Source organism: Bactrocera oleae, chromosome 3, assembly GCF_042242935.1.
Source record: "Bactrocera oleae isolate idBacOlea1 chromosome 3, idBacOlea1, whole genome shotgun sequence".
NCBI lineage: Eukaryota > Metazoa > Arthropoda > Insecta > Diptera > Tephritidae > Bactrocera > Bactrocera oleae.
In genome coordinates, this window is record NC_091537.1 from 11768772 (window position 1) to 11786705 (window position 17934).

The following is a 17934-nucleotide window of genomic DNA, read 5'->3' on the forward strand; positions in this document are numbered from 1 at the left end:
AATAAATATATTCGGATAAAACTTTGCACAGATAGTAGCTTTGAGCTATGCCATCTCGGGTAGCCCCAAATACCGAATATGTCGACCCCTGTGCGAATGGCTGACTTTAAGTCAAAAATGTCGGAGATACGATATATTTCTGGAATTCTGGGAAACATGTTCTTTGATAATAATATACTCTTATGTCAAAAATGGATTGAATCGGAGCAATACTTCTCTTACCTAATATAAAGATTTTCAGTTGACCAGTTGACATTATAGCAGTTATTTAAATGAAATTAAAAGAGCGTATTTTTCTAGTGACAGTGTATCTTTGTGCCTAAAATGTATAAAATTGGGCGAAAACTTGCCTTAGCTAGAATTTTGAAACGTCCGGCTGATTTGACTCCATATAGGTATATGTTTATATTTATATATTAAAAAAATTGCTTGAAAATAAGTCACAAGTATACCAGCACAATGTCAAAAATTAATGCCATCAGCTCTTTAATTTCTCTGCCCCCCAATATATGTAATGATTTCCGACTTTCCACCTAACTTTAAACCGTTTAAGTTGGTCAAAATATGTGATATTTTAATCAAATTGAGTGAATACGTTTTCTTTAAAGTTATAAAATTATATTAATGGTTGGACGCTCATTATAAATTAAATTGGGTTTTTAACCCTTGGCACTCGAGCGGCGACCGATTTTAAGTGTGAACTCGAGCAGCGCTGTGCACTATGGTCTTTTGTAACTTGATCTCTTTATTTACGATGCGCGATAAGATATTCTTTTCTGAAGTACTTTGCTGTTTGTTTATAAATGTTTTTGCTTTTTTGTTAAAGTACGGCGGAAATCCTATCGAATTGCTGGTTCACGCAAGCGGAAAAGGCCTCGAGTGCAAAGGGTTAATATTGCCAATACTTGAAGGTATTTCCCCAACTTTATGTTATGAAATGTTCGGTTACACCCGAACTTAGCGCTTCCTTACTTGTTTTATGAAACAATTGTATTTTGTGAAGGGTCCTATAGCTTCGATGCAACCGGGGTTAAAGTTTTTTTTATATTAATTATGTAATAAGTAAAATCACTAGAAATTTCTTAATGATATGTGTATATTCTTTTGATTATATGTGAAGTTTATTTACTCTATAATTGTTAAATCAGTAAAAATTAATATTAACCTAAATTTTGGACACAGTAAATTTTAGAATGTTTAGTAAATTGTTTTTGTCCGAAACACGATCTCCGCTTAAAAAATACAACATTAACAAAATTTATTAATAATACAAATTAAGCAAATAGTTAAATAGTAGCTGAGAAATTCTGTCACATCACACATGTACAAAAGTATATATGAATATTCATCATCAGCAAATCACAGGGGAAGAGAACCAAACATATATGTAGTATAATACATGGTTCTGACTATAAATGGCAATCAAATCTAAAAGTGCTAATGACAATATTACTCATACTTCCACACGAAAGGTTTGTGCATATCTGCATATATATATACATCTATGCAAATATATATTAAAGATGTGCAAATATCTTGTCGCTTGATGCTTCATTGCATCTGCAGTTTATATACCACCATCCCTATAAACACACATACATATTTCGATGTTTATTTGCACACAGAATAGTTTCTAGTGAAGTCACTCAAGTGTGTTTGAGTTGCATTTGCCTGACGGACAAAAACATATATATCTATATACTTGTATGAGTAAATATGTGTAACTAGATAATAGTTGCTCTGTTTACTAGCTGCCCGTCCGTTCATAATCAACACTTTCAAGTTCAAGGTTGCAATATAAGAGCAATGAAAGGAAATGCCATTTGAATATGGTTATAAAAAAGTTACTCTATCATTACGAAACAATATGCATACATACTTGTATGATGTGACACATAGTTGCAGCTGCTTTGCAACACATAAACTGTCTAATCTTTAAATGCTAAAATTCATGAAATGGTAAGCTCTAAAAACATATATATGCGCAGATGAAATATGAATATAAGACTAGATCTAATATAAATACGAGTAGTCAAACATCAACACTTACCGACAAATGTGCAGTTGTTGCACCGCTTTCCTCCTGCAGCCTTGCAGCTTTTGAGGTTGTAGCAGCGACAACAGCCGCTGCGGTTGGCAAAGTGACGGGCGATCCATCGGTAATCACATTTTGTTCTGTCAAACTGTTTGGACGGCCTTCAATGCGATTCAAACAGGAGAAAAACACACAGACAATGAACAGAAATATTAGCTTGCGATTGGTCAGCAACTTCAAATGTCGTGAGGGCTTTGCTTTGGAAGTATCATGCTCGTTGCCATGCACCGTTTGCGACTCTGTTGATTTCTTTTGTTGCTCCTCACTTGATTTCTCCTGTTCTTGACGTTGGCGCGCATTTTTGAGGCGCGGATCGTCATGTTTAATGGTAATCGCATCACAAAAAGCAACAAATGCCAGCCAGAAGGTAAGCAGTTGCGCACGCGCTGCAGCAAATGTGTTACTTTGTGCGCAAAACTCATTACTACGTATCGCTTCATCAGTTGACGTCGATTTTGTTTTTGTACCATTCACATTAGTTTTGGTTACTTCATTACTACATTCAATTAAATTACTGTTACTACTACTACTACTATTTTGACTTATATTTATAGTTGCGAGTTTTGGACTACGTTCACTAAACACTATGTTATCACTATTATTATTACGTTTATACTTATTATAAACGGTTTTCCCATAATTCTTATTAACATAAGCATTTGCAAATGTTTTTTTGCATTTATTAGAATCACTAGCAGCATTATTAATATTACTTTGAAATATATTCATTATTTTACTAAATTTAGCACCATTCAAAACCGTTGTCACTTCGTTATCGACAAATGCATTCTCCGCAACTGTACAATCGATGCACGATCTGGCATCGCCCTCATTAATCATATCATTGTCTATCTCGGCCGAATCGGAATCGGAATCACAATTAGAATCAGAACAGTCATCATCTTCAATATCACTTTCAGCAATAGCGCTTTCGTTGCTATTAGCCGCGATTTTGGTGGTCATCGTCGTCATTGTTGCCATTGTTGTCGAAGTCGCGGCGGCAGCTGCAGCTCTTTGACAATTAACGCACTTTACTTGATCTTTTCGTAGATGACACCAGCAAGTACTTTGCGTTGCACTCAATCTTTGTGCTAACGCGCCGACGCTATCACTCACATGACACCCTACAGTAGCAGTCTCTTTTATTTTATTCGCCATTCGGTACAGTTTGCTGACACTGGTATTGTGCAGGCGATTGGATCTTGTCGAATTTTTCGCTGTAGTGCATATATTATTAGGGATAAATTTGTTTGTTACATCGGTATTACTAAAACGAGCAGCTTCTTCTTAATTGGAAGTTGCATTAATTAGCATTATAGCAATTAGAACGTTGTTGTAGAGAAAAATCTGGTGAGATGAAATTTGTCGAAGAAATTGTAAATATTTTAAATGTTGTAGTTTATATCCACATCTTTTGCTTTATTAATTTGTGAATCTTGACGATTTGGCTATTTTATTGTGACTTTTTTGGATTTACAGATTTTTCAAAATTGTTGATCTTTTCTACAGGATATCTTCATTAGTCCACGTTTCGAAACTGTAATGAAAAAAAATTTATTTGAAGAGAGGTTAATATATAGGTATCGAAAAATAAAAAGGCGATCCTATTATATCTTATTTTTATAACTTTTTTTTAACTCGGCACACCTAGTGGGACCGCCTAAAAAATTTTTGGCAATTAACAAAAACAAAAAAACACAAGAAAAAACGTTAACTCCGGTTGCACAGTAGCTATAATACCCTTCACAAATACAAAAGATTCTTTATGAGAACTTTGATCAGCCAGTTTGTATGGCAGCTTTATGCCAGATCAACTCGATCTGAACAATTTCCTCGGAGATTAAATTCTTGCCATGGAAAAAATATCAATTTGTTTTAATTTCACACTGGGTGTGCACTTCAAAATTACATTTTTTACTAAAAAGAAATGTCTAGTCAGATCTAGACCTATAACGATCGTCTAATGTTGTACAGAAAAATACACAAAAACCTTAGAATTTTGCTTGTTATTTGGTTGGTAATTCGCTCCCGAACTTGTATCGATATCTAAGAAAGTTCTAATTCCAACAACCACGACTTGTGTGTAATTCGTCTTTAATTACCAACTAAATAATAGTAAAAAAGTATTCAATAGTAATTAATCGCGATTGCCTTTTGATTACTTTGTAAACAGATTGCTTTCAACCATATCACATACATCACTTGACATTTTACAAAAATGCACACTACACAAACACTAATGCAATTAACACGTCGACCGGCAGATTTCAAATAAATATGAAATAATGAAAAAGTTCACAAAATGTACACTTTGTTATCGCCTCTTAATCAATTTAGTATAAAGGCCCGTCAACTCAATTGAATTATTAATCAACAACCACAAAAACTTGAAAACCATTGAACAACAAAATCAGCAATAAACAATGCAAAATTATCAACTGACCTGTGGCAATAACCGATTTAAACTGGTTAAAATCACTCTCGACAACTGGTATTTAACGTCTTTTACACAAAAATCCTTAACGCCGAGCGAATTTTCACACCATTTCAACAATTAACAGATGTGATATAAATACAATGGGTTAATTGATTTTTAAGTGAGATCAAATGCCAAAATCACTAACGAATACTTAACAATGAATAAGTAAATCAAAAGCAATTAATCTGTGCAGGGGAGAGAATATCGGTTTATTTGCTTATTCTACGTGATAATATTGATATATGTGAAAAGTGTATGAAATCAACAAGTCCAACCTCTTTTTACGTCGAATTGAACTTTTTCGGTTGCAAATTTCTTCTTGTATGCTATACGTATAAGGGTACAATAAGATCCTAATATTGAAAATAAATAGACATGGATAATTTATTATGCATTCATTTTTTAATTCTCACTATAGAGATATTTTTGCAGACAGAAAATAATCCATTAGCACTCAATTATGCCTATCGAAGATGTTACTGGGTAAAGTAAAATAGTGCTGTGGCAGTAATATAAAAGAATGTGCGGTATAATTAACGGTACAGGGTAGGCATTTGTTCACGAATATCAATTGACAATTTCATAAATTAATTCTCGTGCAATATTTTTTCTTACATTTGCTATATTTTCAGAGTTTTTTTTTCAGCGGCTTGATATTCTCTACAGAACAGGAGCGTCAAGAATTACTTCTACAACCTACCACCAATCGAAATTGCAGTGGAAAGCTTTGCAGCGAAATAAGCAGCGAGATTGGCGGCCTTAGGTGAATTTTCCACAAGAATATTTGGGTATAGCTCGATAAGCAGCGGATTTGTGGAAAAAATAAATCACTAACCCTCACGCTTTATTTAGGAGAGAAAATTCCAAGATACATTAAAAGAGGGTGGATGGCGCAAGAGCGTGCGACATGTCAGCGGAACTTGTTACAGCTACACGAACGGATTAAAAATGACTGATGGAGTGTGTGCCAGAATCTACTGCGCGCAGCTAGATTTCAGCCGAACCTTCTCGAAAAGACTTCAGGACTGTTGTTGGTCTAGTGACAGGTCACAACTTACTGGTATCACATGCAAACCGGATGCGTAGTAGTAACGATGACACATGCAGGAAATGCAGTAAAGTAGGCATGTATTAGACGCTATAACACCTCCTCTACTACTTAGATATCTAGGAGCTTCGCAGCTCAAAGAACTAGATGAAATATTAAAATCATATCAAGTCTCTCTTAAACTTCATAAAAAGCGTTTACGTCATGTATGACAAATACTTAAGCTCGAATTAAACTGAACCTTTAACTGGCATTACAAGGAACCAATAGGTCTATGTATGATGTGACAGCCAGCCAGCATAACCTTACTTGACATAAGAAGTAGGTATTTAAAAATTTTACAGATGGCAACTTTCTATCATAAGACGTCACTGTCTTCCATTATCACATTTCAAAGTGCTAAATACTTGGCAATTTCCATATGCAAAAAATGTTTAAGCAGACTTATTTTTAAACAATCTCATTTATTGTATTGAGCCAACGGCTATGCTAACATGTTAACATTTTTTACTGTTTATTTTCCAGTCTTTTGCACAATTTATTAGCTCAACTTAAACTGGTAGTGCAAATTTGCACATAAAATAGTATTATTTGCACATATTCGATTATTTGAACTAAAACTCTGGTAAAATCCGGTTAAATGTAAACACGTGCATACGGTTGATACGAATTTTGGGTTACGATGTAGACTCTACTGCTTACATATGTATGTACATATGTATGTGTAAACAAGACTAATGTGCGCTGTAAATACTCGATGATTAATTTTATGCGATAGTGGAGCTTCATTTAAAAGTCAACAAACCAGCTAGTGTTTTTAATTAGTAGCTATTAATTACTTTATTATTTTAACAGTACAGTTGTCATTGACAGCGATATTGATACAAAGTAAATAATGTTAAATTATGTTATGAGTTTTCATTCAGAAATATATATGTACATAATGTATATATGCCATTAGTTTATTCTATGAAAAAGTTATTTAAAATAGGTTTTTTAAGCGCCTTCAATAAATAGAGATACTTATGTACATACTACAGGCTGTCTTCGATTGGCCAAGTGTTCCTCTCCAGCGAATCGAATAAACTGTAACTTGTGGTGCAACAATGCGCCAACATGTCCTCTGATGCATGCGCAATAGTGTTATGTTTCTTAGTGGAGAAATTCTTTTTTTTTTGTACATTGAAAAACGTATTTTTTTTAGTTTTTATAAATTATTGTACAATAATTGATTTTAAATTTAAGTTTTAAAAATACAAGAAAATAAAGAAATTTGTATTTTCATTTATCATTTGAACCATTCTCTGTAGTAAAACTGATTTAAAATATGCGAAACAAAACTTCGTAGCACTGAAGACAGCAGTTATAAAACTTTTATAAGATATCCGTATACTCTCTTGCACGAAGCAACCCCATAACTTTATTATTGCTTTTACATGTACATTTTTTGACAAGAGAGCAGAAGCGAGCAGAGAAATGACGAATCGAAGACAGCTACATAAACATTCAAGTATAGTAGCCTGTACATATGTACATACATATATGTGTGACGGAAATCGTATAATGGTTTTCTTATAAATTAGCTGAAACTAATTAATTCATATTTTATTACTGACCGACGATTTAATTAGTTTAGATACGAGTGACTGCATAGTGTTAAAATTTTACGCCCTAAACAGCGTATATTTATTAAGTTTGCCATGAAGTTTGTAACATACAGAATGAAACGTCGGAGACTCTATAAGAAATATATATAAATGATCAGCGTAACGAGCTCACTCGATTTAGTCATGTCCTTCGGTCTCTACTCATTTATCGGAACCAGCTACATATGTATATTGGACCACTAGAGCATATAGCTGCTATACAAGTGCTTGTATAAACTAATCGGTCACAAACACGATAAAGATCTTCATAAAACATAATTTTTGCTTATTAAGTAATCTTAGTTCGAATTGAAGGTTGTGTCTGAAAGAACTAGCAAAAGGTTTTCCTATTGGACAGTTACGTTTTCACATATAGTAATGCACTTGTGAGTGAGTGTATTATAGCTTCATCGCAGTCGAAGTTAACCTTTTTTTCTTCTAGTGCTATAAATAAAACGCAATACCACATAAGCATCAAGAATATTGTGAAAATTAACTAGCTGTAAATTAATATTAGATTTTCCCCAAGTCATAGCTATCTTATCAGTATTTGATAAATGTTCGTAGAATCGGTAATACCACGAATATAAAAGAAGCTTTAAATAATATAATATTTGTATTTGCTAACAAATAATATTAATATAGGTAGTTACTTGGTCGAGCTTTATCTACAATTTCTAATTCGCGCCGTTTATAGGATTCTAGGTGTCACTATTTTTAATGACGACTTTCTGTCAAGCGGCTTCCGCCGTAAATAAAATAAAGAGAGATTGTACGCTTTCGGCTGCGGTCTTTTATATACCTACATATGTACATATGAAGACGTTTAGAACGCCTTGATTTTAACAGTATTGGGAGACTTATTCACTTATTTATTTCCTAACGTTTATATCAACCATACATTTCTCAAGCTTTTATTTATAGCATAAGCTTCAATTAGTCGGACAAAATAAATTAATGCGAAGTATTTTGTAGTGTGCAATTGTAGCGAAATGTTTTGAAATAAAACGAAAAGCACATTAAAATTTAAAATATTATATGTAAAGCAAACTGGCAGCCGGGCGGATAATTTGCGATAAACTGGAGGCGTTTATCTTCATTTTCTACATATTTTCGGTAAACAAATCAACGAACGGCGAATTCATGCGGTTCATGTGGTTTATAAATAGGCAGAACATGTAATTTGCCAACAAACTAATTTATTTATGTACCATATATTTTTCAAGCAAATATGTGCCTGCTGATGTAAATACGAATGTATCCACTAGTAAAAGTGTGCAAACTATGTATGTATGTTTGTCTGTATGTATGTGTGTCTATAGCACATAAGTGCTCTTTGAACTATGTAGAAGAATATATCGTTTTTTTACGAAGTTTTATTTAGGTATGGAAATACACAAAACTTAAGAAAACAACACGCCACTATATAATTATCAAAAATGAGTATTTTTCTATACAATTTTTGCCGAAGCTCTTAGCTGCTTACAAAAATTCAACAGTAGTAAAGCGATTATGTTTAAAGAATTGTGTTTTATTTATTTTTTTTTTTAGTTTTCTTTTTTCGATAAAATTTTTTTATATTTTTTTCATTGATGCACTTGCTTAACAGTGATTGAGACTTGCTTTACTCATAACATAACCAGTTTGTTTGGCTATGAGCGCACATTTACAATCAGTGCTTGGCTATTTGATTTTAATTGACGGCATTGTCAACAACATGTGTGCACACGTGTGTGTACGATAACATTGCATATGCTGTGGCAGGCAAGTGTAGGGTTTTAATAACGTATACGACGTGTATTACCAAGGTTTTGCTCCAACGGCGGTTCTTTGTTCTTTCAGAAGTATTTTTACTCACATCAACACATATGTGTATCGTGAAACTTGACTAGCTGCTTGACTAAGCTTGACCTCATATTTGTGGTGCGCTTTTCGATTATATCCGATAAAAGTAGGGAATATACCTATAGGACATTGTTTATAAAAGGAAACTGTTTAGAGATTCAAACCGGTACTTGGAGATGACAATACAAAAATATATTGTAAAATGATCTTGATTAGCTTAGCCAATCTTGATATGCTGAATAAATGATTTTTAATAAATATGTGGTTCAAAATATAAAAATTTAACAGATATTCGATATTTACATAGATTAACAACTGAAACATTCGAGTAATCTTAAAAAAGCACATAAAATCTGGATTATATAAAGCTAATGAAACTTCATTATAACTTAAAACGAATTTAATCCGAAAATCTGAAAAATAGCAGAAATAAATAACAAGCTACTAAATTTTTGTATATTTCTGAAGTCCAGAGCACAGCAAAAATCATATACATTGCATAACCAGCTTGGAAACACACATTTTTCAAGAAATTATTCAAAACTTTGACTTGCTTGTACATACATACATACATATATGCAATTGACTTTTGTATTAAAAATATCTTTCCAACTTATATAATTATGTACAAATATATGTACATATTATATATACCAGTATGTCTATACATATATGTACATACATACATACGTATGTTGACGTAAATGGCAAAGCATTACGCAAGTTCACCAGCCACTAAGGAATATTTCTATATGATTGCAGTCATTACACTTTGACGGTTCTTGAAAACTGTATATGCATTTCTGCCAAATGTATTTACGACATTGAACTTGGCAACAGTTACAAATACTCTGTATGTGCTATTTGAGTTTGGCTTTCCAATACATATATGTCTGTATAATTGCAGTATTTTTATTGATTTTGAAATGGGCTAGAAAAATAAACAATGCTCAGCAGTTTATTGAAAATAAAATCTAAAAGATTGCACTTTTATTTATCTCATTTATCAGCTAGCATTAATACAAACAAATGTATTGGCAAAATGCCATTGGATACGGCACGCGGACAATTTCGTTTGGAGAAAATTGTAATATTTTTGAATATAGAAATATTTATTAGTTAATATCGGTTTTATGATTCATAAAAAAAAAATTGTTTAAAAATACTTCTACAAGCTGGTAATGAGTTCTTGGTGAAGTTTTGTGAGTTTACGCGTACACAAATTTGTATCAACTTATAACTCACAAGTATTAGCATTTTTTACAAGTTATATCAATTTGGAAATAAATATTTACAAGCTATTACTTTTTTTTACTTATTTCCAACTCAAAATAATAACAATAAAACTATAAGTACCATTTGGCCTTGAAATAAGCAAAAACCCAAGTGATAATGGGGAAAAAAATAAATAAAATATTTATACAGATTTGCATGGACATGTATGAGTGCAGAGCCATATATGTAGTATATATGTATATACTCAACACATAATGTGAAAAGTAAAATAATGTTACTAAACTGAAACGAAATAATTTATTTTATTAAGTTTGCCGTACTTGACAACTAATTCAATGTGTATGTATGTGTTACTTACTTTATGTACTTTAGATAGAAAGTAAGTCAATATATAATCTTATTCATTTAAATATACATACATATATGGCAAATATAGAAGGGTAAGTAACAAAATAAGAACAAATGTTTTAGTTGCTATAAATGGACTGCATAACTTTTCTTTTAGGTTAGGCGTTAACGAGATAATCATCGTCAAAAACCAATGGCTATCGAAGGAAATGGTGACAATTTTTGTAGAGCAGCATTCAATTTCCTACAATATCTATATAAGATGAGTTATTATGTAAAAGCAGTTGAAAGATAGATATGAATTTTTCTATCTGATAATAATGAAAACGATAAAAACTCGTTGAGCGGAGAGCCTTCTGGTTACAATTAAGTGCTCATACTTAGAGAGCATTTTTTAGAGGTGTATATCAACTAATTTTTCAGAGTAGCAAGCGAAAAAAACATTCATATTTTTTTTACCCACCCTAATATATCGTACATATGTTTTATTTTAAGTATATACAAACTTCATTTGAGTTTTTAAATTAAAACAAAAAAAATTACTTCGGCTGCACCGCTGCTATAATACCCTTCACAGGTGCAATTCTTATGGCATAAAAGGGTATAAAAATATCTTTATCTTGATTGTAAATGGTTTAATTTGTATGGGTGTTATATGTATGCTGACAGCTTGTACAGTAATTCATGCCGAATTTCATGAAGATATCTCCGTGAATGAAAAAGTTTTCCTTACAAGCACTTGATTCCGAGCGTTCAGTTTGTATGGCTATATTGACCCGATGAGGATCTAGTTCGCATATATATGAACAGACAGACAAGGCTAAATCGACGCGTCACACCGATCATTTATATTAGGTGCGCTACTAAGTTCTGTGTTTTTTTTTATGAAAATGCAATTTTATTGCCCATCGCTAGTAACAAATTTTCCCCACTTTTCTGGTAAAGCTCGAATACCATTATGGTAAAACTGTTCATCTTGTGATGTTATTCACGAATCAAGCCATTTTTCGATGTCGTCTTATGAGTAGAACTACTTCTGAGCCAGACCATGGGCCATCAAACGGAAAAAAAATAATAAACCGAGGGTGCAATATCTGGGGAATATTTGGGGTGGTGTAGGACTTTTCATTTAAGCGTTTTCAGTAGGTTTTAACGGATTTGGTCACGTGGCCGAGCGTTAATATGCAACAGAATCACTTATTTTCCGAGCGCATATAGTCGTTTTGAAATGGGTTGGCGGGTGACTCCCAATGCTGAAACAAGCTCTTCATACGTTTAACACGGAACCTCGTCGTGCAACGGCTCCAATTCACCGTCTTCGAAGGTTTTGCTTCAGCCGCCGATTTCTTTGACCGAAAGAAGAAAATCATAACTTTTTTGCAAATTACGATTATTTGGCAATAAATCGAACATGTTCGCACTACCAAAAGTATTTGACACATAAACAAAGCCACTCATGTCGAAACGCTTTTTCGAATGTCTAGGTAAACTTTATCACGTTTTAGATACATCAAAATCGATCACCACTAACTGCTGGAGCCATCTATTGACAAAAACTGGTACTTAGTTGGGCCCCTAATATATATACTATATATAATATATATAATATACCCTGTTCAGTGTATAAAAATAATCGTACTACTAGTTAAATTAGGGGCTAATCAAGAGTGAGCATACGAATTGAAGTGGTAAAGAAAAATGTTTTTCTATTTATCATTGACTGTTACTCTATGCATACTATTATATTATTATAATATACGTACATAGTTCTTAGATAATATAACACATTAATATACATATATTTAAATATTTGAAAGGGTATATATAAAATACAATCCTGTAAAATACATCAAATTATTAATGCCTCATCAATCAAACTTAATGAAAGTATATCGAATTCACCAGTATGTAATAACAGTTATGCAACGCAGTAAATTTCCTAAACACCGTTAGACTGGTACACCTTGATATTATATTAACTTGGGCTTGGCTCATATTTATATTGATAAAGAGTTTGGTAGCTGGCGATTCGAACATTACATTATGTTCTAAAATACTGTCATACATAACTCTACCTTGACATATGTACATATGTATATCTCTGAACTACAATCACACTGTATAATTACTAAAGAGGTGATAACAATAGCGCAACGCAATACATTTTTCGGGTTATTTTACGCACCTATTATATTATATAAATTTGAAATTCATTAGCTTTTTCCAAAATATTACACGGAAGTACTTTGCAATTTGTTCTACTTTACAGAATCAGTAAGCCATTGAAAAATAGTAAATAGCCATAACCATATGTACATATGTACGTACTTTTGATATCAGCTGTTTAAATAGTATTATTAATCATAAGAATTTAATAGACACTTTATGCACATATTCCCAGTATAAATTTGTACGAGTGAATGCACTTCAAACTTTTCTGTTGCATAAAATTATTTAAAATGAGTCAGTGCAATAAGAATCTCATATATTCATACATAAATGTATATATGTATATATATATATGCATATAGCCATTAAGATTTGTACAATAATCTTTTACAATGACTATTAAAAATAACTTGTTGGTTCTTTATCAACTTTTTACATGTACATATACATGTATATATTTGCGTAAATATTTACATAATTTTCTATTCATATATACGCCCAACGATGTCATTCAGTGAAACTATATTAACTCGAAAACGTCTTTTATCAAGAAATAATGATAAAATTATTTGAATAGTAATTTTCAATACATAGAATAGATATTTATAAATGCGGATGTATAAGAAAAATTTTGTATATAGCAATATATAAATTTGAGGTTATGAACACATATATACATATACATATTGGTATGTAGTATGCATTTAATTATAGAAATTCGAAGAAAAAAGCGTAGCGATATGTAATGATAATGGATTTTGAAATGTTTTTAACTTCTGCCGAATCTTGTTTTTAAACTGTCTGCTAAGATTTACATAATTTCGTATCATAAAATATTCCATATTAGTGAATAGAATATTCAATGTTTTATGTACATGTGTCTGTATGTGCATCTCCATGCTCAAATCACCACACAATATGCATAACTTGTGCCTATCTACACAAGTATGTAAAAGTAGACAACAAACGAGGATATCTGTTCAACAGGAGTTAGGTACGCTGCACATAGAACAAACGAAATAAGCGAGCTACAAAGTCAGCAGCATACAGCCACTGTATGGAACTAGCACATTTAAAATCTTTCACATCATTGAATTATTTCAAGTTGACTTGATTCGTATTTATTTATGCTGCTTATAAGCATGTTTATTTTATGAATTTCTGATAACAAATTATTACATTAATTTTCTCTCTCTACTTAAGTTCATACAGGCATTTTATTGAAACAGCTGATAGGTATAACAACATAACTGCACTGCCTACCATAAATTACTACCAATCACCGCTTAAATTCGATACAGCTGTTCCGTGGCTTCCCTTTCCGTTCTTATTTAAAACTAAAACAATTACCTTTTCAGACTACTTCTTGGAATTTACTGTTAACTCTGATAAAAGTACAGCAATTCATTCATTCATTTACATTTTTATAATTCTAAGCATTTGTTTACTTTTCAAAAGCATTTCACTTTAACAATTTAGTATGTGAGGAGAAATGCATGTAATCACATTGCCAGCGAAGCGCACAAATGCGCGCGTACTTTGTATGTACTGCACTCGGCGAGCAGACAAACACTAACAAAATACCATCTGCTTTTCACCGCACCGCACTTTTATATACTTTTACATATTTTGTATAACCGAATGTATGTTTTTATTTTCTATTTATTTTGGAAACGATTTGCACACGGTTTATTATATGTATGCACATACATACAGGTACCCGCACATAGTCTTAAATTAAGCACTTTCTTATATTACAAAAATTGCCACTAAATATACACGAAACAACAACGCGACCGCTTCACTGGAACAAGCAAAATGAATCCTATAATAAACCGAGAATGCACCAAAAACGTCAACTCAACAAAATTCCGATTCTGCTTTGCTTTGCGCGTTTACTAGCAAGCAGAAAAAAACAAACTGCCAAGTGACAGTGCTATTGTGTACAATTGTAGCTTGAATTTTCCCTTTTTGAAATGCATCGTTGTGTTTGTGAACAATGTTGTACTGCCACTTTTCGATTTTCTAACATTCCCCCAGCTTAATAAATAGTTTGAATTTAAAGATTTATAAAGTAATTAAAAAAAAATATGTTTAAAAAAATATTAAAGAAAATGTATAAGAATTTTATAATAAACTATTGTACAAAATAAATGAATATATCACATATATGAGATATGCATGCGAAGTGGCAACATGGTCATTGGAAATTCACCACGCTCGCTTCGCCTTGATCTTTAGTAGATATTTTTGAAGCAAGCAGCACTTTATTTGCATTATAATTTAGATATTTAATCTTATTTTAATTAGAATTTAATTTAATATTAAAACTGAATTGAATTAAAGCCGCAGAGGATTTCGATGGATTAGGTATGTTTGCCGGAAAACGAGTGACCAAGATACTTTTGGCGTAAAAATTTCGAATTTTAACAGGAAACACTCAAGCTCTTTACCAGAAATACAAACAAAACCTGTAAATATGCAAAGAACCTTTAAATAGTTAAATTGTTCGGTGCCTAAAAAATTGTTAATTTATGTCTTTGGCAGTTGCTAGCAACTTGTTCATTGCTCAAAATACAGTTTTCAATATTGATTTATTTATTTTGCCAATAGAAAATATTTGGCAGTTGTTGTTATAATGAAATTTTTAAATGCTGTATGTGTGTGAATAGTTTTCAAAAGGGGCGGTTCAGTATTCAATTACCGGCATTCAGCCATACCTCTGTTTTTATGTAGGTGTGTATGTATATGAAAATTGCTTTTCCATTGATTATGCAGGCAAGTGGAAAAGGTCGCTTCTGTGCATAAAATACGTAAGCAGTTGCATAACGCAACACTTCGACGCTAAGCGTCGTCAAATCCTTCAATTTGGTGTAAACGCAAATGGCCAATAGCCATCGTGTGTTGACTGTTGAAGGCGAATGAAACCTTGAAAGAGAATATCCTTGTACTTGAATTTTTGCACAGTCTGCCAACCGGTTGCACATCCATGCGCCATACGTACATGACCGCTCTCATATCGAAAACACTACACATGTACATACATATGTATGTACTACATTACCAATCTTTCACACCTACAGCAGAATAGTGCAATAGTTGCATAATGAAGATTATTTTTTTATTTTATTAGAATATTTGATGAGAATCCAAACTGGGATGGAAGGGAGTATTTCACGGAAAATACAACAGTGTAGTAACGCTTCTGTTAAAACCATAGCCTCGACAGCACAACTGAAAAAAATATTATTTTTAGTGTTCGTGGTTGTTTTCAGATTATTTCTTTGCAAGCCATATTTACCGGACCACAGCCGTAATTATGCATTAAAATTACTACTCAATATTTCTTTGCAAAAATGACAATTACGGCTCGACGTTTATTTTAATACTAAATAACCTACGAAAAATTTTTTGCAAATGCAAATTTTGTATGCAAACATACATACATACATAACTTAATATGCGAAAGACTCTCTACTTAACAATATTTTTGTTAGGCTAGGATGTGTAACAGCCACAGAAGTAATGGCGATAATGATGCAAGTATTGTTTTTGTACCTGCAGTTTATGAGCAAACAGCTTCTATGTGAGAGAAATAACAACGTGCACTCACGCCAAACCCGCACTTAACAAAATTTTGCTCTCCAACAAAACGCATTGCCCGGCTCGGTACATTTGCAGACAAAACATCTGATTTTTCAAATTTGACAGCTGCACAAAAAGCTCTCAACTAAAACTGCACACTGAAGCCAAGTAAAGTAATACAACTGCTATGTAAAATGACAGGTAAAGAGTCCTGCGCATACGGTGTTTACAATTGACAGATATACTTATATGTAACTGCAAAGTAACGGCATACACATGCTTAAGAATGACTGCTGCTGTGCCAACTACAAAAAAAGTGTTTGGTTACTTGCCGTATCCACAAAATTCTATGGACCTTTTCACTTGTTATACTTTTGCACGTTTATATGTGCGTACTTCAGGCTTTGTGCATAAAAATGTGGGTGTATATGATTTGATGGATTCCCTAAAGGCACAGCTGAAGCATTTAAATATGAAATTTAGTTTACGTCAAACAAATCTCTGCAGCTTCATCGCACTCTTTACTCGTGTGTAGTTTGTAACTCTGCAAGCACGCTTTAATACAGACGTACGCATTATCGCAAATGGGTAGTAATATAGCTTTGCTATCGAAAATTATGTAACAATTTTGTTCAACGTCTACCGCAAATATTGTACAATCACTCATACACGCCTCGCACACACATTTGGTTATCCTGCTGCTGAGCAATAGCATACTTATATGTACTAACAATAAAATATGCGAATACGCTGAAGTAGAAGTATACTTTTAGGATATATTTGCGTTACGTACTTTTTTGTTACAGTTACATTTCCGATTACTTCTGGTTCCAGCAAATTAAACTGCATTTTCTATATATTTATATATACAAACTGCTGCTCTGCACTTCCTTGTAACTTAAAAAGTCTCATAGACAAGAATTTCCATGAAAATTCAATGCTTTTCATCTACTAAGCCGCTCCGAAATTATACATACATACATATACACGTATATGAATTAATCTACAACAGCATTTGATTTGCTTAATTTGTAACGATTTGTACACGTTTAAAGAGATCGCTTGAGCACGTTTGAATTCTGCATTAGATTTGCTGTTTTCATATAAACAGCAAATAGTTTTATATGATTTTTATGAAAATTTGTAAATCTGTTTTCGTAGAATTGATTGGCTGCCATTTCTTTAGACGACTCGAACGATGACTGAATTTTTATGTACTGGCTGAAAATTTTCTTGGACCACCTCGGTCTAGGCACAGTACACAGCAGCAACCACGAATTCTGACATTTATTTGCTGCATAAAGAAATTAAAAGCTCCGGCGTTGGCTGCGAAAAGCTACTGCGAACAATGTGAAACGGTTAGTCTAGTAGGAAAGTGAACCGATTATTGAATTGGTTATTGAAATAAAACCGCCATTATATTATATGTACATATGCTATGAATTGAAAATAAATCTATAAGGCAACATTATTCAATATCCGA

At 32.6% G+C, this 17934-nt stretch overlaps 2 protein-coding genes across 6 annotated transcripts in view; both read right to left on the reverse strand.

The window, feature by feature from the left end:
* Positions 1-3253, reverse strand: part of Nhe2 (Na[+]/H[+] hydrogen exchanger 2) — a 44568-nt gene extending 41315 nt beyond the window's left edge. For all 5 annotated transcript variants that reach the window (XM_014231470.3, XM_036366462.2, XM_070107500.1 and 2 more), the window contains exon 1: positions 2051-3253. In XM_014231470.3, coding sequence (XP_014086945.2) covers positions 2051-3253 — 1203 coding nt within the window. The remainder of the gene's footprint in view (positions 1-2050) is intronic.
* A 290-nt stretch (positions 3254-3543) lies between these two features.
* Positions 3544-17730, reverse strand: LOC118681528 (uncharacterized). Its single transcript, XM_036366477.2, has 2 exons — positions 17245-17730; positions 3544-3632 (listed from the first exon to the last, which is right to left on the reverse strand). The coding sequence occupies exon 1, from the start codon at positions 17627-17629 to the stop codon at positions 17501-17503; it is 129 nt and encodes a 42-aa protein (XP_036222370.1). The 5' UTR covers positions 17630-17730; the 3' UTR covers positions 3544-3632; positions 17245-17500.
* Positions 17731-17934: the final 204 nt, after the last annotated feature.

Excerpts from the sequence above, each read along its gene's own strand:
- LOC118681528 (XM_036366477.2), bottom strand. The coding sequence starts at position 17,629 with ATGGCAGCCAATCAATTCTACGAAAACAGATTTACAAATTTTCATAAA.